Source organism: Cyprinodon tularosa, unplaced genomic scaffold (assembly GCF_016077235.1).
Source record: "Cyprinodon tularosa strain WSP-4 unplaced genomic scaffold, ASM1607723v1 ctg617, whole genome shotgun sequence".
NCBI classification, from domain to species: domain Eukaryota; kingdom Metazoa; phylum Chordata; class Actinopteri; order Cyprinodontiformes; family Cyprinodontidae; genus Cyprinodon; species Cyprinodon tularosa.
The window spans coordinates 76,825-102,693 of NW_024039360.1; the positions used below are offsets into that span (position 1 = coordinate 76,825).

Below are 25,869 nucleotides of genomic sequence, written 5' to 3' on the forward strand. Positions count from 1 at the left end.
TTTCCTTCAAATGTTTGTGTGTGAGAAAGCTCTTTTTGTAGGTTGGGATAGTTTCAAGGGACAGTGTGTGTATTGGGAGTTTGCTGTATAAATGTATGTAGTCAGAGCTCAACCTCTCCCTCTGAGGACATTAAATAAATTTAAACATTCTCTTGCAAGAGTCTCAGCTTCCTCCTCAACTTCACAGAAGTTACAGGGAGATGCGGTCTGAACTCCCACTGTTCTACTGGGCTTCTTCTACCCTCTTCTTGGTTTCACCTTAACACAAAAAACATGCTCTGCAGTGCGCCAAAGCATTGGTTACATTTTTAAAATGCATCAGTGAGCAGCAGGACTTTGTTGCCAGACGATATCTGACGCCTTTAGATTGTGGAACACAGGGAAGGCAGTTGATAAAGTTGATAAAGTTAAGAAAATGTCACACATAACAATTACATTAATAATTGGATGTTTCTTAACCCCTAGAACCCTACGGACCCACCGGTGGGTCCAGCTGCTACGTGACCTCGTAATTTTAACAAACCCCCAGTATTGATGTAGAAAACACATTTGGCACAGTTTGGTGACATTTATGGATAAATGTGCCAAAATGGCCCCTCCGCCTAAGAAATTTCTCACTAATACCATTCTAAAATAAATATGATTCATCTGATTGAGTCCAAATTTGGTATATTTTTACACAACATTTAGATTTAAAAGTCTGTACTATTTTTTTGTGCTATAAATAATATTTTGGTAGTGTTTTGCAATGTTTATTTCAAAGAAAATTTTGGCGAGGTTCAAAAAATGCAAAATATTTTGTATTTTGTCCCTAATATTTCAGGCAGGGTCAAAGCTACAATGGTGCTGACACCAGAAAACCATTCTATGACATCTTACCTTTACAGACGTACCAAAAGTTTCTTCTTAAATCTAATAGCTGTGAGGCTATAAGTGATTTACTTTTGTGTGTTTTTGTCAGGCAGAAATTTATTTATACCCCCTTAGGGTGTAAGAGGTAGAAAAACTTTAATGTTAGCCTGCAAAAAATTAAGAAAATTTAATATAATTATAATAAAAATAATAATAATGAAAATTATTAAAAAAATATAAATGGAATTGATATGTATAGTGCACCTGAAATAGAACTATAACAAAGTATGTTTAAGTCAGAAATGATGTGTTATATTTATAAAGTGTTATAGAGTGTTTTCAAGAAGTCAAAGTGACTCAAAAAAAATATTTGTTTAATATTTTAAGGGTGCGCATAGTGAAGTATTATTACAAATGTATTATTGTAGTTTCTTAATTTGTCCTCCCAAACAGAAACTTTCCCTATTAGTTATTATAAATCAAAGATCTTTTTAAAGGTGAACAAAGTTCTGAAATAATTGATATTGGGTGCCATCTAAGATTAACCTCACACACTTGCATTTTAAAAGTGTGTTGATTTTTTTTCTAAAGCCTACCCACTGCATATAAAAGGTAGATGTTAAGACCTTGGACTGTGGGTAATCTAGGGATTTAAAAAAAAAGGCATGTGATAAATTTTCTCTGTCTGCTCTAAACTTCATAAATACTTAAGAAGACCAAGCCCTGTCTTTTTGGGGGCAAAAAGTAATGAAAAATATTTACTGTAGGGGTAGTAATGTCTGTGCTAACATTGATTTTATTAGCTAAATTGTTCAGCAAAAACTAAACATTAATTCTTTTTTCTAGATTTTCTATTTTACCCTGGGAGGTTATGCTACTACAGAAAGTTGTATGTTTATCTCATATGTATAGACAATTAACACTGTGCACAATTAATCGTTAATCTCTAGTTGCTGATATAAACATAACCATAATAAATTTAATTGCATACTGCCTCTCCACAATTGCTACAACAAACCAACACAGAACCACCCAAAACCACAAAGACAGCATCTCACAGGACTGTAATAGGTTACCCTCCCTCCAGTGAGGCTCTGTAAAACATGTTTGTGTTTGTTTCAGAGATTACAACACGCTCCCTTGTTATTTTTTCACTCCTGGAAGCCTCCCCTGTTACACAGGCAAACAGATAACTCCAGTCTCTGCTCTTTAAAATAACACCATCACACCTCTCTCTCAAGTACTAGCTCCACTCCCCTCCAACTCATCGACCCTCTGCATCCTCACTATCCCTCATCTGGCCTAGTCTCTTGAGGTGGATTAAATGCAGCGACACCTGTGATCATTTCTCATTTGTGAAGCCTCCAACATCAGCGGTCCGATGGGACACAAGGCGAGAAGACTGCAGCTGCGAAATGTTGTTTTTCCTGCCTTGGTAACTGTTCTAAAACATATGTAGTTTAGTTGTTTGAATATATTAAACATAATTCAAATAAACAATAATGGAAGAAAACAGCTGAGCTTACTAGTCATTAAGCACAGCATCCTCTCTTTGAGTCTAAACCGTAACCCCCCTGGAAGATATTAGGTGCTCAGAAACATGCACATTACAAAAGTATGTATAGAAATAAAATATGTATATATAAATAAAATGCTGCTATTAAATATTAGCTGCACTGACATGTATTTATGTGGAAATATTCAACAGATTTGAAAATCAGGTAGAAACATTTAGATGTATTTTTAAAATTGAGTACACAAATTCACGTTACAGTGCATTAAACCAATATAATATAGCAGACAAATAAATCAAGCATTAAGTGCAGCATGATATAGTTAGGGTTCAGACTTACCTGGAGCGTTGGGTGTGTTTTGTCCATGTCCCCCCATGTAAGAATCCATACCTGGTCATGTGACTTGTCATAGAGCATCTTCACTGGAAACGAATCTGTTGCTACTGCCTGGAGGACAAAAGTAAAGTGGAACAAAAGTTACAGTTAAAGAGGTTTTAACTAAATAACAGAATATTCTAAAAAACCTATACAGGAACTAAGCAACCATGAGCATCATAAACATAATATGCATTACATTCGTACTTTAAAAATACATAAAAACATTTAATATGAAAAAGTAACAAAAACTGACTCAATTTCAATAGTAAAACTTATAGTTTCATTACACAGAGTAAAATAATTTAAACCTTCATTTCTTGTAGTTTTGATGGTAACTAATATGAATGAAAATCATGAATTAAATATACTTGAATATAAAAATGCTAAAGATAATTTAAAAAAAGGAAACTTTAAACAGAAGTATAGGTCCTCCGAAAGATTTATACATTTTAATGCCCTGATTAGGAGCTCTATAAACAGCCTATTTTATAAGAGTGACCAAAGCTGTCAAGCAGTGTTACCACTACAGCTACTTCCATGAGTTGGGTAAAGATGAGACGCCTTGCTCCTGCAAATTCTTAATAATCCTTAGTAGATTTTAATTCACTGATTTCAGCATAAATCTATTTTTTCTTCCACTCAACTTTTCATGAATATTCTTTGATAAAGTCTTAAATGTTATACATTTTCACAATACACTGTTTTTAGATGATCTGTATGGTATGAGTCAACACAAAGTTAGTCATAAGATCTTAAGTGATTATTTTTTTTAAGAATTCAGTATGGAAAGTATGGAGTTAATTGGTTCTAGACAACATGTTGTTTTTTTGCTATCCTTAGCAAAGGAAACAAAGAAACAAACAAAAAAACTAGCAAGCATTTTGAAATCTTTAAGCTTTATAATATATTTTATTTACATGTGTAAATCAGTTTTTATTAAGGTATACCTATGTTTAATTGCTTTTGTATTACTTTTGTATATGTATTGTATTCGTTTTGTATTGATATGTCAAAATATAGAGATTTATTATGCCATTAGACAGAGAATATACATGGAAATAAATCATTTACTAAACTAAATCCTGTTGGAGTTTTTGTTGTTTTAAATTTCACATATTTAACAACTTAATTCTGACTGATAGCAAAAGTCGAAAGACTAAGGACCTGATCTTCAAAGATTCCAAATAAGAAGTTCTAAATTACAAAAGGAATTTTTGTGTGTGCAAGAAGTGCATTGAGGGGGATCTACAAAGTCCCCTGCTAAAAAAATTAGACATGCAAACCATGTTTTATTCAGCGCCACCAACTAAAATGAGATGTAGCATGATCTAATGGCATTTTGAGAGAAAGACAGATGAGGTTCAAAGCCATGGAGATGGAGGTTATATAGATAATTGTTACAAAAATATATACTTTAGGTGCACTATAATATGTATAGTGCACCTGAAATAGGTCACCTATTTCCAAGTGCTATGAACGAAAGCAAAAAAAAAAAGTTAAAAAAATAGTTAAATGTACAGTAGAAATCTAAAATAGCATAGAACGAAAAAAATATGTTTTTGTCTTCTTATTGACATAAGAGCAGATATATCTCTAAACATCTGAATTTATATCCACCTGTTCCTCACAACAGTACCTTGACAAAACATACTGCAAAGCAGGTAGGTCTATTCTCCCCTTCCTCATAAATGTGAGGGGCTGCTGCTATAATGCAGACGCTGCAATGGTCTGTTGTGCTAAGGAGAAAGGTTAGCCAAAAAGTAAAGCTCTTGATTCACCGATCGGTCTACATTCCTACCCGCATCTACATTCATGAAATGCTGTTTACATGCACACAGAATCTCTCCCCATTGTCTGGCATTGTACCAATGTTTACTTTGTAGCAACACTGACTGCATGTTTAATTTTAACCTATTCTCTACAATTAATATGCACAGTTTGCATATTTGCATCTGCATATTGACAAAGGTAAATGGACAAAAAAGGTTTGCAGATGCTGTCTGCTGAACTGCAAAAGCAAATACCTTTGCATATTTTTTAAACATCTGCTCCGCGCATACACTTTTATTTTTATTATCAATCTTCTCTTCTGGGGAAAAAAAAAATCCCTCTGAAAATGCCAATGTATATTCATATTTTTTGGCACCATAGGTCTGTGACTTGTAACAAGTTATTAACCAGCAGTGTAACAGCCAGAATATATTCGATAGCTATGCTGGTAAGGCTTGCTAATGAAGAATTCCAAGTTTGAGTGGCTCTCAACCAACCATGATAAACTTTGCATGAACCGTGTAACAGACGTGTGAGCTTTTGGAAATATATTATTCTGTCTGACTAACAAAGTCAGCAGAGTGGTTGCTGCTCGAGGACAACAATAAAATGAAAAAAGGAGAAGGTACAGAAATAGAAGTGTACTGTATATACTGTATCCTGTACTTCTAAGGTGTTGCTGTTGGAGAGGTTTTAATGATGCTGTCTGAAACACAACAGAGGCAAGAATAGAAAGAATCAACAATCATCTGCTGACATGGTGGAGGGGGAAGGAAAAGGAAAGAAAACTGAGGAAAAGGAGCATGGGATAGGCGAGATGGGGGAATAAACTCAACCTTAGATCTGCTGCAACGTCAACAACAAGGAATAACACAATCCATTACCCTGGTTCTGGCCAGTCGGATGGGGAGCTGCTGACACCCTCGCCAGTAGAGCGAGACCATGAGCTCTGTTGTCAGTAATGGGAGGTGCAGCCCTCTGCTCTGCTCTGGTCAGCCAAGTGTCAACTCAGCATGTGCCTATGAATGGTTTGAGGGGAAGGTGGGCGCAATGTGTGTTCTCTCTGTGATGGGATGCAAAGGAAAAGCTGAGGCCAAGCCCTCAATACCACAGACTTAAATCCAGTGGGCTAGCAAAGGGCCATAGGATAAACAATGATAGAAGGGGACCTTAATTATAATTATAATTATAATTTATATCTAGTTTTGATGTTTTTTCTCATACATTTTTCTGTGATGGAAATGCAAATAATTGCTCATTTCTGTTTTCACTGGGTTCATTTTTTATACCTTTGTGATAGACTGTATAACTCAACTGTATTAAAAATGTTTAAATTCAGAAAGTTAATAGGATCGGATCACATAATTTGACAGTAGTGGTTTTGGAATATTTACTGAACTATAATACATAGTACAACTAACCCCTTCCTTAGCCTAAGATTACACTAAGTTTCATCTTGAAGAAGACCTTTATTTGTGTTTTCTTGAATATGTCAAATGATTGTGAGTCTATGGTGTGTGTATTTTTTAAGTTAGTTGTTTTTTTTTTTTTTACCTCCATGTGGATTTCCAGAGAATTGATTGTTTCCACCTATAAAATGGTAATCTTCCTTGGCCCACATTCTTGGTTCTACAGGTACCTTGTGGGAGCATGCATCAGGCATGCAGTGCATCTAAATATCTGCCTGCAGATGATAGGGTAGGATGGTGCAAAAAAGGTTTCAAACTTAAATCTCGTAGGTACTGAAATACTTCTGATGAATGTTTGCCCTCTGTGTTTTGCAGAAAAGCTTTAATTCAATCAGGTTTTGAAATACTGTGATGGACACTAGACCTGTCCAGGGTAAAACCCATCTTTTGCCCAGTAACTGCTGAAACCCTGGCAGATTACGTAAGAGAAGATAGATGGAGTTGCTGAAATATAAGCAGCATGTTTTAGGTTATACAAGAGAATCTCAAAGGGATTAAATGTCAAATATGGCTTCACCAATCCAAAAGATCATGTTGTCTTTTCAGTCATGCTTATCATTCAGACTGTAGTTGTTGTTGGTCTGTAAACTTGATATTAATGTCTAGCAGCTAAATACTTTGGAGCTCTATAAACAGCCTATTTTATAAGTGTTACCACTACAGCTACTTCCATTAGTTGTGTGATTATGAGAAGCCTTGCTGCTGCAACTTCTTAATATTAAACCATTTATATGGTGCAGCGGGAATAAAATTAAAGTTATTTATCTATCAATCAGCTGTTGTAGAGGTTAAAATGAAGAGCCTGATAATTATAAATTATTGTCTAGATTAAATCAAACTTGCTTTTCTACTTTTTTACCCCTGAAAAATAACCTAGGCTTGTATGTTTGGATTTAATAACATATTGATTACTGAAATATTTCATTAACCTTTTGCAATTCTTTCAAGAGAGAAAATTCCAGGAACTAGATTGATAGTAGTAAATACATTTCAGATTTCTTATCTTGTTTCATTGATAAAATAATATATTTCTGATTATATCTAGATTTATTTAATAAAGCTGCACTCCTAATTCTGTGAAACTAAAACAGTTCGAATAATGTGCTGACCCTCTATCACTTTGTCAGTCATGAAGGCTGATGCAGCAAACAGTGGCCAGCAGAAAAGATACGACCAATAAGCAGCAGTTTGGAGTTGTCTTTTAATCTGTAGAAAAATACACATATATTTCAATAAGAAGTTTGAAATAAAAGATAAGCTCCTCATATAAAAAAAAAAAAGTTATTTTTAATGTTTGAATTAACCATAAAGCGTAGCCGTCTTTTTTTAGGAGTAAAGAACATGGCCCAGATACTTTGATAAAAATCCTTAAGACACAGCATTTAGAGGCTTTTCATGTCAATTTTTGCTCCTAAAATCCTTCTATTATGTTGTGTTATTGAGTGAACAATCATTAAGTTTAAATACAAAGAGAGAGAAAAATTATAGTGCATTTAAAAATATTCATTAGAATATTTACTTGCTAGGTAAGTAAAACAGGTAAAAACAAAACTACTGGCTGTATATAGTCAGCATATACAGTAGCTGTTCAGTGGTGAGCTTATGCTAAATTTCACAAGTAACCAGTTTGAGCTGTTATACAGTAACATTAATTCTAATATGATCTGTAGTTAAACGCAATTTATTTAATGCAGGATTTTTTTGCCCCTAGATGTACAGAAAGAAAATTATTAAAGAGACAAGGAGATGGAGACAGATACAAGAGACCAGTGTTGGGGGTAAGACTGTAATATATTACGTTCAGCAGTAGAAAATTAAAATGAAAAACAGAAGAAGAACATATATACAAACTGAAAATAAGAACTGCTCATATTGCACCTGCATCGGTTCAAGGAATATATCTTGACCTGGGAGTGCTAACCTTCTGGAAGGACAAGTGGATGATCTTTTGTGTCTTTGCCTTCAGGTCACTTATTTCATGATTCCTCCTTGCATTAGGTCCTATTTTTCTACTTGGATAACAAGGTCATTTAACAGGCTGATACTGACATTCTTGCACTACTACCTGCAAAAACAGAAATAAACGTTTGGCTCACAGCATCGCTATAATCATTTAGGTGAGCACCAGATCTTTAGAAGGATTTACAGATTATTTACCTCAAAGGGGTGAAAACGATAGATATAACTATATAGATATCTAGATATAGATAACTAAATATCATGGATGGGTAGAGTGATTGAATATTATGGCATTTCCCTATTTCAATCCCTTTTTGAGGGGGAAGGATTGTTCTCCTAGCGAAGAACTGAAGCTAAGTATAGCAACTTTTCTTGTTTAATCATCTACATATTAGAAATGGTATTCAGGCTAAACTTCAGAATTAACTGTTTCAAGAAAGCAAATAAATCCCTTTACATTTTTATTGATATAAGTATTTTCTCAGTTTTTTTTTTGCAACAAACAAATCAAACAAACAAATCCATTTTCTCTGAAGTTGAAGTACAAGTTCCTAATCTCAGAGATATTATTTGTGATTTTTGTGCAGATATTGTGGCTACAGCTTTACCTTGTTACAATTTGTTCCCTGTTTCTTCAAAAAGTCATTCAATCTAACAAGAGATGAGCTTAAAATAGTCTGGTAACCAAAACCAACTTTCAGCTGAAATGGGCCAAAACAGAAACTCAAAAATCTGATCTATTTCCTTCCAACAGACGAATGACACTAAGCAACACAGGGTCCTAAAAACAGCACTTATTGTTTGAATTCTGTTAATAGGTAAAAGAAAAAAGTAAGTAAGGTTTGTAGGTGTGTAGCTTTCAAGTTCTAGCTTGCAATGAAACATACAGGTTTTTACTATCTATACTTTCAAGTTGAGATATTTTATTGAACATGAAGAATTCAGTTTCAGTAAAGGTAGCTTTACTCATAATCTATGAAAGTCTCCAAATTTTTCATAAATGGGCACAATTCCTTTAGTTTGATAAGAATATAACTACCGTCCTGTTTAAAAGCCACTGCTCTCTTACAGACCAATGTGCCACTTATCAGTTTATCATAAAATTGATGATAGTAATCATTAAGTAAAAATAAAATCCTGCTCTTACATCTTATTTAAAGAATAATCTTAAGCTGCTAATATCTTTACCTTAGAATGAGCCACAAAGTTCTGGTTAGATGATCAATAAAATTGGCTTGTGAAGAACTGGTGATCTTTCCAGAGTGTATCCCACATTTTACCCATATATTGCTGAAGATAGGTACCAGCCCCGCCGTGACAATGGCGGATAAGCTGAAGAAGAATGATGGATGGATATCTATAGCGTGATATCTGACTGGAACATTTTCTGGTTATAGATTCTCTTTTAGAGAAGTCTCTGTCTTTTCTATGCTTCGAAAGGCCATTGTGCCAGAGATAACAGCGAGGGAAAAGACAGAGAAAACAGGATGGAGGATACATTAACCCTCTGCAGCCAGAGGCCACTGAGGTGAGGAAGGAGCACAGAGAAAGGGCAATGAAGGATTGGAAAGTAGTTTTCCAGTGTTTGATGGAGTAAAACAGGAAAGTGGGCAGCTGGTGGGTCACAGTATGAAAAAGGTTGCTGTAAAGTGTCAGGAAAGCATCTTCATGCACAGATGTCCCAGAGTACTCTCTGCTCCTTGGACTATGCAACACCATATTTTATTTGAAAATAAAAAAATAAAATATATATATATATATATATATATATATATATATATATATATATATATATATATATAATTTGGAAATAAGAATTATTCACATTGCGCCTGCATTGGTTTTGTTCATGGAATATATCTTGGCCTGGAGTGCTAACCTTCTGGAAGGACGAGTGTATGATCTTTTCCGTGTCTGTGCCCTCAGGTCACTTATTTCATAATTCCTCCTTGCATTAAGTCCTATTTTTCTACTTGGATAACAAGGTCATTTAACAGGCTTATACTGACATTCTTGCACTACTACCAGCACAGCATGTATCTCTCTCTTTGTCTCTCATTCAGGATTTTTTTTCTCATACCCTTTCTTCTCTCCCGCTTCCTCTGCGTTAAGTTAGGCCAATTTCCTCTCTTGCTGCTTCTCAGTATAAATGATGCTGACCCTCAGAGGGACCCTGAGGGATTCGGTCTCTAAACAGGCTTTACAGCCAAGATAAATGACAAAGCAGCCAGCACCCACCTGGGCAGCATATCGTTTTCCATGCTTCAGGTAGGTTTGATTTATTTTAGCTAGCATATAGCCTGGAAAGGCATCTTTAATGAAGTGAAAACTTTTTCTTTAATTCCACACTTTTTAATTAAACTAAGGCTAAGCTCATTTTGAAAAAATGAAAAGTGCAAAGTCAGGTTATATGCCAATTCAAAAAAGATATAAAAAACATTTGAACATAATAAAATAGGTTTGTATACACCGGGCGTCCATCCCGATAGCGTTTAGAGAGTCCTTTTTAAGCCTGAGTAAAATAACGGCACCTGACGCAATAGGCAGACATAGGTGGACAAGTGCGATAACTGGCGAAGTACTTAAGCCCTACCCTATTGCAGTGTCTTATAGTAAAGCAACAGCTGGAATGGCCGAAGCTTCGTATCACAATACCAAAAGAAAATAAACTCCCTTTCCCAACAAACCCAAACACAGACACAGCATCAACATAGGAAGCAATCAATATATTTCTAAAATTTCTTGTGCTTAGACTGCAGAGACAAAAATAGCTATGACTAGTGTCTGCATTCATAAGGACGTTTACTCACACATCCATCAACTCTGCAGCCACATTGCCTCCACAGCTTTCAGTGAGCACCAACATTCATACTGTATTCCAAGCACTGCTTGTGTCTCATCCCTACTGGTATAAGGAACTGCATAGTTACTTTAATGTGTAACTAGATACTTTGATTGAGCAATGACTAACTCTGTAAAATCAGCTGATTTAGTAATTCAGTTACTTGTTTTTAGAAGTAACTAATAACTATACCTAGTTACATTTTTAAGTAACATTCCCAACTACATGTGTAATCATTTTGTTTTCTATTTGTTCATTCTACGCTCAAATCAACACTGTTGTCATGGTTTTGGTTATATTATTCTTTACTTTGCTCTATGTTTCCTAGTTTTATTGGTTTAATTCCTTTTTTTGTTGTAATTTCTAGATTTGTTAGTTCTCATGTTTTTCTGTTGTCCTCTGTAGCCCTCGTGTGTGTGTGTGTGTGTGTGCGTGTTCCTTTCCCCTTGGCTCCCTCATTGTCTCCTCACACCTGCTCCTTGTCAGCTCGTTAGGCCTCCCTTTGTCTCTGTCAGCTATATATGCTCTGCCTCTGCTCTCACTCTTTGTTGGTTCCTTGTTGTTGCTGGTCCTGTCGTTGCCGTTGTCCTCTCACCTCGTCTCTCCCTGGCTCCTTGTGCGTGTTTCCCTTGATGTCTCCGTGGTTCTGGTCTGAGTTACATTTTAGTTGGATTTTTGGATTTTGCCTCTGTAATTAGTGTTTTTTCATTAAAACTACAAGAATTCACCTCAGCCTCTCTGCTTCTGCATTTTGGATCCTATTAACTACAACCAAGACGTGACAACTGTACTCATAACCTTTTTTGAGACTCACTTCTTAAAAAGTTTTAAGGTAGCTTTATGTTGCTGTAATGTATTTTCAAAAGAATCCCAACAGCAGTTGTTTTCAAATTTGGATTTCCTTTCACCTTTCTCTAATTTCTAATGAGACAGCTTTCATTTCATTTTTTTTTTACAGACGTCATTTGTAGCTTGCTTCACCCACCTGAACCACTTTTTGGGCCTGTATATCGACAACCAGAAGCCTGCTTTGAAATGGCTGGGTCACATAGATGTACTTATCCCTGACATTGACAGCTGAGGACCACACACAGCGCTGGGGTGACACTCCCTCACCTTTAGGGCACATCTCCTCCTGAGAACAAAAAAACCCCCCAAAAAAAACAGAATTGATTTACAAATTGCAATCAAGGGAGTAAAACAGGTGGTAGTAGTGAAAATAGTGGAGAAGGACAGTATACAGTATGTACGCATTTCTTGGATTATTAGGGAGTGCAATGGTTGGTAAAGAAAAACACTGCTTGAGAGATTTTTTTTTGCCAATAATTGATCCTGTTTGATCCGGTCTTGCTGCAGTTGTTGAAGAAGTGAGGTCACACCTGATCCAAGAAAGCTAAAAGGCTAAAGCAGATATAAATGTGCTATCCTTTAGGTGCTGGACTACTTGTGTCGCTTCTGTCCAGGCATTTCGTAATGGTAACAGCAACAATACTTGCTGAAGATAAATTCAATTTAGTTCATTTATATAGCACCAATTCACAACACAGGTCATCTCAAGGCCCATTACAGAGACAATTCAACCAAATCATTCAGCCAAATTGATTCAAAGTTTTCTATCTAAGGAAAACCACTTGATTGCAGTGACTCATTGACTCTTCAGCAATCCCTCACACTAAGCAGGCTTGTAGTGACAGGGGAGATGAAAAACTCCTTTTTAACAGGAAGAAACCTCCTGCAGAACCAGGCTCAGTGTAAGCGGCCATCTGCCATGGACAACTGGGGTTCAAGGAGAGGACAAAAGAACACAGAAAAACAAACAGAGACGGGATATATAAATGACACAGTTGTGCAAAAACTGGAAGAAGATAATGCAGTGTTAATGTCAGTGATCTTCATTTGTAAAATCTTTCTGTTTGTGTTAATGCTGTTACTTTAGCATTGCTAGTCAGTATGCCATCACCATAATGACTCTGGAGAAACAGAATTGCTGCAGCATCCCTTTGACATAAATAAGGCGAATGTAATTCTTCTTTATCAAAATATCCTTAACTACTTGTGTTTTTAAATGTTGACATTTGTTTATCTGATCCCTTCAAAGTAACAACTGATTACTTCCTTCCCTCCCTTCTTTAAAATCAAGTTTCTTAAGCTTGAAGCCAACATATTCACACACCTAAACAACTGGGGCTTGTAATAAAAGCTTTTACTGTTCGAACAATGAGACAGCACTTATGGTCCTAGGAAATATTCTCACGTCTTGTGATTCACCTATTTGTTCATGATCTGCATTAACAAACCTTAAAATCAAACCTTGACTGCTTGATCTACTAATTTATAGCAATTAAGATCTTTTCTCAATTAAAGTAACTCCTTTGGAGCCCCATACCTCCCTTTACTGGAAGTCACTTAGGCACAAACCACCACTTACTTCAACAACATACTTTTCTTTGCTCCATTGATCAAGAATTTTAAAATACAGTGGACTTCTGGTTATCTAAACCAGCAAACACAGAGAAAAAGGTTAATAGAGGCACAACTACAAGGATTTAACTGTGTCCCACTCCTGCATGCCTCACGAAAGAGAAACCGCTGTTTATAGCAGAAACTGGCTAACACACGTCTTATTGAGTTTATATTGATCCTTTATAGTATTACTCTCTCCTGTAAAACCAAACTCCCTCAGGAACAGGCAACTTTTACGTTTTAAATTTTCTTGCTCTTGCAGATGGATGTTATCCAATGCATTCAAAGCCCCAGGGCCTAAAGTGTACCCTATATACAATGTACCATTGGAAACTATTGACTAATGGAGACAAATAATTCCATTATATTTACTAAAGCAAAGAGCTATATTGTGACAGTAGGAGGAAGGTGAAAAGTAAAGGTCATTCCTGGACTGAAATAATAAAGAAAAATGTGTAAACAGAATCTATATCTATATATATATATATATATATATATATATATATATATATATATATATATATATCCTACTTTTCGGAGGAGGACAAGTCTTGAATATGACCATATTTTTTCTATACTATATGTATACAAACAAGACTTTAATTACCTCTCTCATTTATCATACTTGATTTTTAATAAAGCATTGACTGCATTTTTACAAACACCAGAATAAAATCTATTGCGGTACAATATTATATACCATACATTTACTCTTCATGCCTCCTGAATGTTTTTTCATTTTGTTTTATGCCAACTACAAAATTTGATCAATTTCATTTGGGATTCTATGTGGTTAGACCAGCACAAAACATCAATTATAGTAGCAGCCATTTAAAATGGCCCTTCCCAGTCAAAAGTCATGGCAGCAAAATCCCCTCCAACTTCCAGCCACTGGTCTTCTTATTAATATTTCTTTTACTCCGAGTCCACCCTTTCACTGACTTATAGGGTCTGAGTAGGAGATAAGCTTCTCTTTAGACCTTAATGTTCACAAATACTGACAGAAAGAATATTTTAGATGTTTACAGAGGAATTGTAGGGGACTAGGCAAGGTTCAGCCAAGGACCAGTCAAGGGCCCATCAAGGAAAGTGGGGACATTTTGAATGGCTGCTACTGTAACTTTGATGAGGTTTTTTTTTTGTTTTTTCTTGAAGTGAAAGGAAAAGTCTGCCATTTGTTTGTATTTGTATTCAACCCAAATGCTTTGAAAACTTTTTTTGTTTTTTCTTTGCACAAAAGACAAATTGACAGGTCTACAAAATAGCTGAACCTCACTCAGACTCCACATCATAATGTTGACATCAAATTCCTTTAAATGATACAGTCCTCTCAGATATACTTACATAAGTGGCGACGATCCTCTCTGTCCGCTTTATGTGTCTACGTATTTCACATTCACTGGGCTGAAGGACTGTGATACCTTCATCGGAAAACACGTAGAACATGTTTCCCACGCTCAACCCTACAGAATGACAAGAAGAAAAAGTCAGAAATATATTGTCGCCTTGAAACGAACAAATAAAATCTGAGAAACTCTAAATGCCACTCTTGTCATATCTGACATTTGTGATGGACATTTCAATTTCAATGTCTGCCAGAGGGACACTGTAAGACTCTGGTTAGCAGGATATCATATTAACAGGCTTGGACAGTGTGTATTGCCTTGAAAGAGTCCTGCCAACAAATCTGGATCATACTGTAACAGGAGGGATAAACATTTTCTGGTTAGGGATAAACTTTTTGTCTGCTAACACAGTGACCTTAAATACATGACAAAAGAGAAAGCAAAAGAACAATGATTTCACCCCATCACACATTTGAAAGGCGTATTATGCCTCACCGTTTTAAGCAAATAGTGTCTAACTTTTCTGCATATGTGGTTCTAAGACCATTAAAGGCAATAGAAAATTTACATATTTTACTCTACTTGGTTAAAAATATATACCTATTTTTTACATTTACAGTAGATTGACATGAAATGTATTTTAGATGACATGAGACAAAATATATCGTCCTTTTCAGAGGAAAATGCATGTGTGCATGTCAGTATCTCCATATTAGAAGTATCCAATATAGAACCATACAAACACTACATACTAATTCAAAAACAAGCTGATCTGAGATCTGATAAGCTGATCTAACTGATCTGTTAATTTCTTTGTAACTTGTTTTTTTTTACCAATACTGTCCTACTTGGATTTATGCCATCCTTTACATTTTACAGTGATGATAGTTTGGAAATTGGATCAATTGTGGAGTTGATGTGACTTATTTGTTCAGTCCCTAAAATCCAAAGCTGTTTTTTTTAAAGGCACCACACTGAGTCTGCACTGTAATATATTTTGAATACCACTTTTGCTGTGTTTTTTTTTTACTTAACATAATTATATCATCATGCATATGCCTCTTGTTGATTTGGATACAAATAAGAGAAATCACAAAGGGATTTAACTTCGTCAATGACATCAGGCTTGGAAGAAATTTGCCCAAGAGGGTATAACTCTGTGACTGTATGGTTTTATTTTTATTTTCAGTAAATCGACTCGATAAATATGCAGCATTTGCTGAATCCTCAAATCTGCAAAAAAAAACTAAAGCAATTTCAAGTTTAAAAATAAGATGTTTTTACAACTTTGAATGTGTTACCTTCTTCTCTCCAAAGGATGTTTGCAACTGCAGAGTTGGCCATTGAGCAGGGGATAAGAAAGAAGAGGGAAAAGGAAGAAAAAAACATTAATTATTCTTTGCTTAAATATATGCTGTAGTTGCAAAGTGATCTCACTTTCTTCTAACTCATAATATTTTTTTCAGAGAAGCCAACTGTTTCTCATTTTAATTAAATGTCTAATTAAATCTCTCTAAGTGCTTAACATTATCTTGTCAGGGATGCAATCTCTTGAAAAAAAAAAACTTTTTTTCCAGTCTGTTTTACGAAGATCACAGAAGACATTTAAAGACTTTACAGACCAAAATTCTATTATTTTTCATTTCAAAAATAAAAAATACATTTTATGCCTTGGTTTATTGAGTTCCTGTGAGATTCTCCTAAAATTACTTGCTGTGTTGAACATGCATAACTCTTACTTATGGCTAATGTGTAAAATCAAACACCAAAAAACTCTACTAAATAACTTTGTCTTAATCTAAATATTTTGGTCTCTGAGTGATTTGAACTTTAATGTTTTTTGATTCTGTGACTCTGACCACTACTGGATTAAAATCAATCCCATGCATACCATTGAAATAAAAACAGCAATAAAACTAGTAACATATGAATCTTCATTATGATTACATCTTTCCATTAATCATTTTTTTTTTCTGCTTGTCCAAGAACATCTGAAGGAAGAATAATGATCAGGTGCTTAAATCCCCTCGAATGCCTAGTTTTAATGTTAGAAAGCAGTAGATCCGTCCTTACATTTAGTTGCTTTTCTTCATAATCCTGTTTGGTGGTGGTCTATATCTTTTCCCTATAGGAAAACATTTACCATCTGAATCTTTTATCTATTACTTAATGTTTTTAGGCAGTACACTTCTTTTAAGGGTGTTGTTTTTAAACCTGTAATACAACTTATATGCAAAACTGAATGTTATTAACGTACATGACCAACATTTTTAACTATCGTTGGGAATGTTATTTAAAAAAAATTATTTAAAGTTATTGTGTTGTCTGTATTTAAAGGTAAAATTGTGTACATTACTCACGAGTTTTCTTGGCTGAGTCTTCAACAAAGAGAGAGGAGATGTCCTCGTCCACTCCCACCTCATTCTTGGCGATGCACGTGTAGGCCCCGGTGTCTTCGTAACGCACACTCGCAATGAAGAGCTCGCTACCATTTGCTAAAAAACAAAAAAGGGGAACACACATTTAATTGCATAGTCTCTATTATCTCTATCGAATTTTTAGGAGATTATTATCTGCAAAATGAAGCTGTTATTTTAAAGTAGCAGAAAGTAATATTATTTTATTTCAAAGGTATATTGGAGGATGTCTTTTTTCCGACTGGATCATGCAAACAGCAATTACCCACTGTACCCACTCCCTTTTGGGGGTGGGTACAGGGTTGTGCATGCGCATTTTTTTTTTTTGAACGTGGAGAGGGCGGGTCTTTTCAAAAATTCGCAAAAATCCTCCACTATACCTTTAATACAGCAAGAACAAAAAGTTGTTCAAACGAGACGTATCTTTTTAGATGAAATATGGAATCATGTGCTGTTCTGCAATTGAGAAAATAGTCATGATCAGGGGGAAATTGCAACAATCCGAATACCTTGACAAGGCTGAAAGATTCATCTGAAATCACAAAAGTAAACATAAGGAAACCACATGAAGAAACATGCTAACATTATCAGTATGATTGCGTTGAAATACGTCGTTTTACTTCACACTAGACCAGAATAAAGCTGCGGACATGTGCAACCACTTTCACAGCAATCACAGAAATACTGAAAATACTTGTTGTTCATTCTTTCAGACATTTCTTTTTTCTTTCATGAATGAAAAAATGGGGCTAATGCACTCATCTGCTGAAAAAGAAGGGCTGCAGAATTTGGCAATCCAACGATGAACCCGTCCATGGAGGATCAGGAATCGGAAAGGTGAAATAACAGATTTTTTTTTCACTTTTACCCAATTTATTACAACATCCAACTGCCATGCATGTGGGTATTGTCAGTTTGGCTATAGCTCTTGCGAATTTAAATGGTGAAGTCCTCTAGAAATCTGAAATAATTGTTGATTGCAGGTGTGAATTAGTTCCCATTGATTTTGCTTGTAAAGCGGGAGAATGGCGCTAGGCTTACTGGTCTGGGACGTCACTGCACTCAAGATGTCAGAAGTGAGGTGTTACTACTGTATATCTGGGCAAAAATGGCCGGTCCCATTATTTGGGACCACGGACTCAGTGATCGCGACGTAAATTATTATTATTTTTTTTCTGATTAATGGTAAATTCATTAAATCACCGCAAACATATTAGTTTTAGGTATAGATAATAATCATTGATTATTCATATGCCCTAGTGTTTCCAAACTCCTATTATTTCTGAGTACGGGAAAGCAGAAACAATTAATGTATGTGATGTTAGTGCTGTTTAGATATGTACTCTAAATATTGTTGAAATCTGAAGCAAGAGTTTATTAACCCTGGTCCTTGGGGCCAACTATTATTCTTCTTCTTATTGTTATTATTACTACTTGTTCATTACCTGTTCAACAGCAATTAAATGCTGCAATACAATCAGCTTTTCATTCAGCTGAGGTGTGTGGAGGAAGCGACACACCTAAAATATTTAGGACAGAGGGCCCTGAGGACCAGTATTAAGAAACTATAACATGGGTGGGAAAACAAAAGTCGTTTTCAATATTTTTATTAAAAAAAATAATTTTGGATAAAAATTAATGCTCAAACTGTAAAAAGAAAAGAAGAAAAAAAAAGAGGTTGCAACATTTTGGAAATAACACTTGTTTTGAGTTCCTGCTAAACAGAGCAATACAAGAGTTATTAAATAAGTTTTGGTCTCGTTATTGCCACCAACGGATGAATAAAACCGGCTTTGTTCATGCAGCACTGCTGCATTTCAAATGGATAATTCAAATATATACCGGATGCTTGCCAACCCAACGGTAATCATGATGCTTCTTTAGTGCTTTGTCTGAAAATATACCATTATGACAGAATAAAATATCAACAGTATAGTAAACCTTGTCTCCAAATCCACCAAACTCAAAACCTTCATAGAGGATGACATTAATCCTCTGGCAATATAGTGCCAGGTGATGTAGATCATAAAAAGGAAGAAGACCACCATCAAAGATGAACTCTGCTGTATGCAGTAGCTTCCAGCTCTGTGAAGATCTGTGCAGCTGCTCTGTGATCCTTTCTGTAAAACTGCACCTTTCACAGGGTGTGGATAACCCAGAGTGGAGCTTTCATAGGTCATGTTGTCTAAAACAACATAAAACAGCTGTCGCTTCCATTTCAAGAAAAACCTTCTGAGAAAAAACAGAAACAACAAAAAAACACACCCATGGTTATTTCTTCTCCAATTTAACACTAATTTACCTCCTCTATGCTCAAAGTGTTCTTCCCTATAAGTCTGTTATGGAGAGTGTAGTCTCTTCTACCATCATCAGATGCGGTAAAGGCATCAGAATAATGAAGCTGGACAACCTGATAATGAAGATGTTAACTTGACTGGGAATGCCTCCAGAATTTTGGTGTTCAGAGATCGGCCTCTGAACACAGTTCACCGATTTTCATGAAAAAGTATATGATTGTAAATCAAGTTCACTGTTTTTTGTTACCAATCACAAAAAAATATCACCCATATCTCTTACTTTGCAGCCCCTATGTGCAGCATATCTCCCCTGTTTCTTCCACTCCACAACCACGCAGGAGCAAATCCAAAGCACGTTCCAGTGGAGCTTTAGTGCTTTTAAAGTAATGTGAAGTTTTTGTGTTGCATGGGAAAATGTTATACTGGTGTAGCATGAAAAACTGTATCAACACAACAAATGAAATGCAACATTTAAAAAACAATTTATGTATTGTGAGTTATTGAGGCTCACTGCAGGATAAACAAGAGGAACGGATTAGACAGCAGGCAAAGCTGCACACAGTTGTTGACACTTGCCTGGATGGGTATGTTAGCCAAAAAATAAAACACAGTTGTTTCCTTTTTTAATTGACATTATTTACAGTGTTGTGAAATGTATTTGACAATCTGTATAATTGTATAGCTGTTTTCAATATTGTATAACTGTTATAAGGTTTTATTTGTCCTTTTCACTGAAAACATGCTGAATTGTGCCTGTAGGTTTTTTGTATTTTTCGTATAAAAAACATGATTTTATGGTTCCCTGTCACCAAATCACATTCCCAATAGTATCTATACCTAAAGAAAAAAAAAATACATGAATAAAATGAAAACAGCATATCTGTGTGATCGGCAGTGATCAGCCCTCATGAATAAACAGTATCTGGATTGGCAGTAAAAATTTTGATTAGACCCTCCGAGTCCTACAGAATATTAGGCAGAGGCAGAAAAGCTGCAGACATTTTCCCTGCTTGACTCATCTCCGAGTGGTAACATGCACCAAACACAACTGAAGCTTTAGAATCAAATCTTTCCGGCTTTGTAAATAACTCAAAACAACCCTGGGTAAACTGGTTAATGGTTTTGCCATGGACTATCACAATCATTCTCAGATACATTATACAAAACAGTGAAGCAGCCATTCAATCATCTGTAAATCCAGTTTGCTAATGTCTTTAAAACATTGCTTGAACCCTGTCATATCTTTATCATCATACAGAAGCTCTTATTTTCTTTCAGTTTTCTTATACTCTTTGAAGATCAGATTTAATTTTTTTTTCAGGTTTTGTTTTGTTAAAATAAGCAACAAATTACAAATATATAAAACCAAATATATAAAAACAGACATTGAGATTAAATATAATGAGGATTATAAGTGATCATTTAAGAAAAAAATTGACCACCCTTAGATGATATTTCTACACAGGTAATGCAAATCAAACGTTGCAGGATGTGATGGCAATTTATCAGTGCTGATAGATGATTAATTCTTTGCCCTTTTGGGTAATTAGTGATGACTATCTAACAGTTTCATTTTAATTCCCCAAAACAAAATACCTTATGTCATGCAACCTTGAAATGTTTTGCAGGTATTTTAGCTTTAATTTTTTTTAAACCTGGTACAGTCAGAATTTTTTGTTCTCCCTATTTAAATGTCAGATGAGTCGGGTGGTGCTTAAAAAAATGTTGCTGCACCAGAGTGAAAGAAACTTTAATGAAATGCTGAAAATAATGGAATTGCTGGGAGAATCTGAGATGCACTGATAAGAATATTATGGCAGAATACAGTACAGAATTGATCCTCCGATAGTCGATGAGAAAAGTAGATATAAGAAATAGTTTTTCTTTCTGAATAAAACAAGGACATGTCTCAGCTTCCATCCATCCACTTTCTGTTACGCTTATCCCTGCTGGGGTTGCGAGGGGTGCCAGTGCCCATCTTCTACTGGTGAGAGGCGGGGTCCACACTGGACAGGTCGCCAGTCCATTGCAGGGCAACACAGAGACAAACAGGACAAACAGCCAGCCAGCCCTCCCTCCTAAGGAGAATTTAGAGAAGCCAGTTAACCTAACAGTCATGTTTTTGGACTGTGGGAGGAAGCCAGAGTACCCAGAAAGAACCCACGCATGCACAGGGAAAACGTGCACACTGCATGCAGAAAGACCCCGGGTTAGGAATCAAACTGTAGCGCTTAGGGTTGTGTTTAAGGAAGGAGAGGGCGGTCAAAAACTCACAGCCACAGTGGTATTGGGAATTCCGCATTGTCATTTTTGAATAAAACACACACTCTCCAACAACCTTACAAAGCCTGGTTAAACAGTTGCTATATTCTCACAAATGAAGAAATGAGCAGAGTCCAAACAACCCCTAATGTTTCAAAGAAAAATAGGTAGTTAATATGTCTGTCTGAGTACCTGTATCTCTCTGCATCATGTCTCTCTACAGAGAAGCAGTGGCGTGTAGCAATACTACACTATCTTAAAGAGACAGTACACAATTACAACTGTTACAGATCCCTGAACCTTCTTGCTACAAGGTAGCAGTGCTACCCACTACGCCACTAAGTAGCACATGTCTCAGCTTGTTATTAAAAATAGTGTCACATTTTGCCACTTCATCTGACTTCACCTTATTGTGATATTAAGGAAACTTATCTAGTTATATCACTTTGGGAAGCTCCAGAGGAGACCCTCATTAAATCAGCAAACAAGAACTGGCATTTTCTTTATTTGATGTTGAGGTCTACTTCCTAAATATATTAGATCAGAAAAGAACAGTATGTGGAAACATCTTAAAAAGCATCAGCTAGAGAGTTAAAAGTTGGGCACAAATATCACCTGATTTACAAGGCTGCGGCATTCCAAAAAAACGTGTTATGACGTTTTTAGCTGGCCAACAAACATTATTCAGTTATAGTGTTTTTTACTAGTGTTGCACCGATACCGGTATCGAGCAGGGCCCCGATCCAGCACTAAGATGGTGGTATCAGTATCGGCGAGTACAAACAAATAGGGCACCGATACTATTCTAAGAGCCAAAAGTTTATTCAACTATTGTCACCCATTGCGGTTAGGCAATAAAAAGTTCTACTGGATTCACTTTGTATTAGTCTTTTTCCTGCTTCACAAAGGTAGCAGCAGCTTGACAAAGCCATGATGGCAACAATTTTACATCCAAGTAGTATGCAGTTCTTCATATATACACACACACACACATCAATTTCAAACAGATTGTATCAGTGTCTGCCAGTACTGCACAGCCAAGTATCGGGGCCAAAAAATGGGATCCGCGTAACACTATTTCTTACTGGAAGAAACTGTTGAAATGCCAGCAAATTAATTTAAGACATTTGTCAAATTTGTGACCCAAAACATTATACTCAAGTGTACAAAATGTTTTACTTTGCATAAAATAAAAGAAAAAAAGCTATTTGTAAAGATTTCTTTCATTTTGGCATTTAGCAGATAAAAAATGTATTTGGTAATCCTAACTGAACTAAAACAGAATAAGGTTTGTATTTATCTCAATCTTATAGTGAAATATACTCCACATAAATACAAATGTAACAAGAATACTGCTGTGCTTTTTTCTTCTCTGTTTACAACAGAACAAACATGTTTCTTTTAAGTTACTTCTGATCTTATGCCATTCTAAACATGAGTTTGTTACTCTGAAAGCCCTTGCCAGTTCAGTGTTTATGAGCCACTGAACCTTGAGCAAACTCCCTTGTCTAAGTGTCAGTGGGTTGATAATAGGCTATTACCATAGGTAATGACCCACACTCAGCAAATAAACTCTCCTTAATGAGAATTAGGCCATAAAAGGAAAAGCTTGGCTTCATTCAGCCCCTTTCCTCTGACAGAGTGCATCCTAAAACATTCAGATAAAATACTTTTTTTTATTTTTAGCCATTCTGGATCTAGCATCTTATTGCTTTTAAATAAGTTTGTGCCGTCAGTGGAGAAAAAGTAACCCACTGAAATGGTTAAGTTGAACCTTGCAACATAAAATCCCAATCAATTGAAAGCAAAATAAAGCCTAAAGATGTTTTCTTTGATCGAACATGATTTTTAAGCACCTCTACCTTCTTGATTTATGCAATGCTGACACACTGGCGTCACTTTTCCATTTCACAAAAAGTTTATAAAAAAACAAAAACAAAAAAACAGGTACTATATAGTATTTGCTTGAACACAATTACAGACAGCACTTTATAAAAAAACAAAAACAAATAATCAACAGCTCCTCACCTATAAGGGAAAGTTGTGAGGAGGAGCTGAGCTGGAGATCCATGCCGTTCTTTAGCCAGACAAGTTTTGGATTCGGAATGCCGTCGGCATGGCAGTGGAGGCTGGCAGAAACTCCGGGCTCCTGGGCCTGCGTCTCTGGGTATACCAGAATCACTGGAGGCACTGAACAAACAAACACAAACAAGGAGAGAGCGAAGGGACAAGTGAAGCCATACAGTAATTATGTACTGTTTCATGGTGGGCCGTAACTCCTGGGGGGATAAAAACACAAAACACCCACACGCTTGGTGGGTAGACAGAAATTTATTTCACCCTAGCGTGAAATATATTCACAAGTAAGGAGAATCCAAGAGCTTTTGGGGGCCTTTATTACACCTCGGCCCTGCTTGAAATACATGTTGGATGACTGCTACCTACACCATCCTCTGGGGGACTGAGTGTGGATGAATGCAGAAAAATTGAAATAAAATATGACTTCATATTAAGTTGAAAAGGTTGGTTTCAGTTAACTTATTTCCATCCTGGGCAGACCTCTGATCAACATTCTGTTTCCACTTCCAAGACCACAATGTTAGAAGAAGATGTAAAAATTAACCCTATTCAATAACTTTAATGGCATACTGCAACACTGCTTCCCACAGTATTGGTGTATGACTAACTGCAGTCCCCCATTATCCAAAATTATGACTAGTTTAACACATTATTATAGTCATTTGTTTTAATCTGCAGCAGAGGTATCATAGGAAATCTTTGAAACTATACTTTTTTTCTTTTCATGGAATCTCTCTTTCTATATGGCTTGAAAAAAGTATTCAAACCCATTGACATTTTTGAAATTACGGCCACAAACACATTTTTTCACTGGAATAAGGGGACTTTGTCTTTGTGTGCTTTACAGGTTTCCCTAATTATCAATTTTGAGAAAGCCATAAGAATGCCTTAAGAAGTCAGTTGATCAGAAAATACATTAAACTTACAATTCAGTTGTTCTGTGAATGCCTAGTTTGTTTGAAAAAAATTTTCACAAACAAATATTAAGATTAATGGTGTGTTCACATGGAACACATTTTGCATGTCAAAATGGCTTAAATGCTGAAAGTTGGATGCTGGGTCAAATGCTGGTTAAGATGCGTTGAAGCTTTACAAAAGCTCCGTGCTCTGGTTGTTTATCTGCTTTGCTCTTTTTTGCAATCTAGAGAGCAAATTGACTTTATTTGCTTTTGTGAGATGAAAAAGTATTTTTATATATTTTTTTAAGAGAGACGTTTACGTCAAAACCTAATGCACTCAGTTCCGTAGCATTAGGAACACTTACTATTTATTTATTTTTCATATGCAGACAGCTTTACAGAAGTGATCATGGCTTGCATGTAGTGTCTTTCTACCAAAAAACACCTGAATTAGCTTTGCACGTGGTTGACTCTACGTGTCAAGCTGCAAAAGTTTGGATTGCTGAAATCTATCATTTCATTCTGGAACGTCCAACACCGGAACGCCCCTTTTTTGCGCCATAAACCGTGATAATAGTGTTGGATATTGAGTACCAATTTCCATGTTTCATCTTCACATGATCATTGGAGAAGATGATGCAGTTTTGCTCATAAAACAGCTGTGAGGACCCCTTCCACATAGGTGTGCCTTGGCCCCTCATGGAGCTGATAACAGTAAAAAACACAACACAGAGGATTTTTCTCTCTTTCCAGAAACTTGCCCGGGGGTTCACATTGGAAGAGGACAACACCAAGGCGCTAGGCTCAATGGCCAGGATCTCCATAAGGATAAGTCATGATGGTTGACATTTCAGAACCGAACTGCTGCAAAACAGACTTTTTGCAACACATTTCTCTGAGTTTCAGAGCTTACAGAGCCGGACTGGAGGGGAAAGTCTCCTGAAAAAGCCGGACTGTAGAGAACAAACCTTTAAATCCCTACAGGTAGCCTATGTGAAAGACAATTAACACTGATCTGATTACCTAGTATATGTTTTAAGTCATTATGTGTTTTATTGTAGTATTTCATAACTTTCTTTCAATAGAAAATATCTGTTATATTTTTTATCAGATCAGAGATTCTTTTAGCAGATGTATCTGGTTGACAGATACGCTGATAAATACTGTTTAGTGCGTCAGTAAGATTCAAATAGCTCAGTCATTTAAATTTCTTAAAGCGATTCATGCAACAACATGAGATTTTGCATTACAAGCTTGATGCATCTATGTTGCTTGACCCATCTCTAGAGTGTGGCTGCTGTGCAGCTGTCACTTACACTGAC

At 35.9% G+C, this 25,869-nt stretch overlaps 1 protein-coding gene across 1 annotated transcript in view; it reads right to left on the minus strand.

Moving 5' to 3' along the window:
• fstl4 (follistatin-like 4) overlaps positions 1 to 25,869 on the minus strand; it is a 249,648-nt gene that overhangs the window by 13,577 nt on the left and 210,202 nt on the right. Inside the window, exons 9-14 of the mRNA XM_038307643.1 lie at positions 23,598 to 23,759; positions 16,954 to 17,088; positions 15,895 to 15,921; positions 14,592 to 14,710; positions 11,770 to 11,919; positions 2,706 to 2,813 (exon numbers count right to left, since the gene is read on the minus strand). Of these exons, the coding sequence (XP_038163571.1) occupies positions 2,706 to 2,813; positions 11,770 to 11,919; positions 14,592 to 14,710; positions 15,895 to 15,921; positions 16,954 to 17,088; positions 23,598 to 23,759 (701 nt within the window). The remainder of the gene's footprint in view (positions 1 to 2,705; positions 2,814 to 11,769; positions 11,920 to 14,591; positions 14,711 to 15,894; positions 15,922 to 16,953; positions 17,089 to 23,597; positions 23,760 to 25,869) is intronic.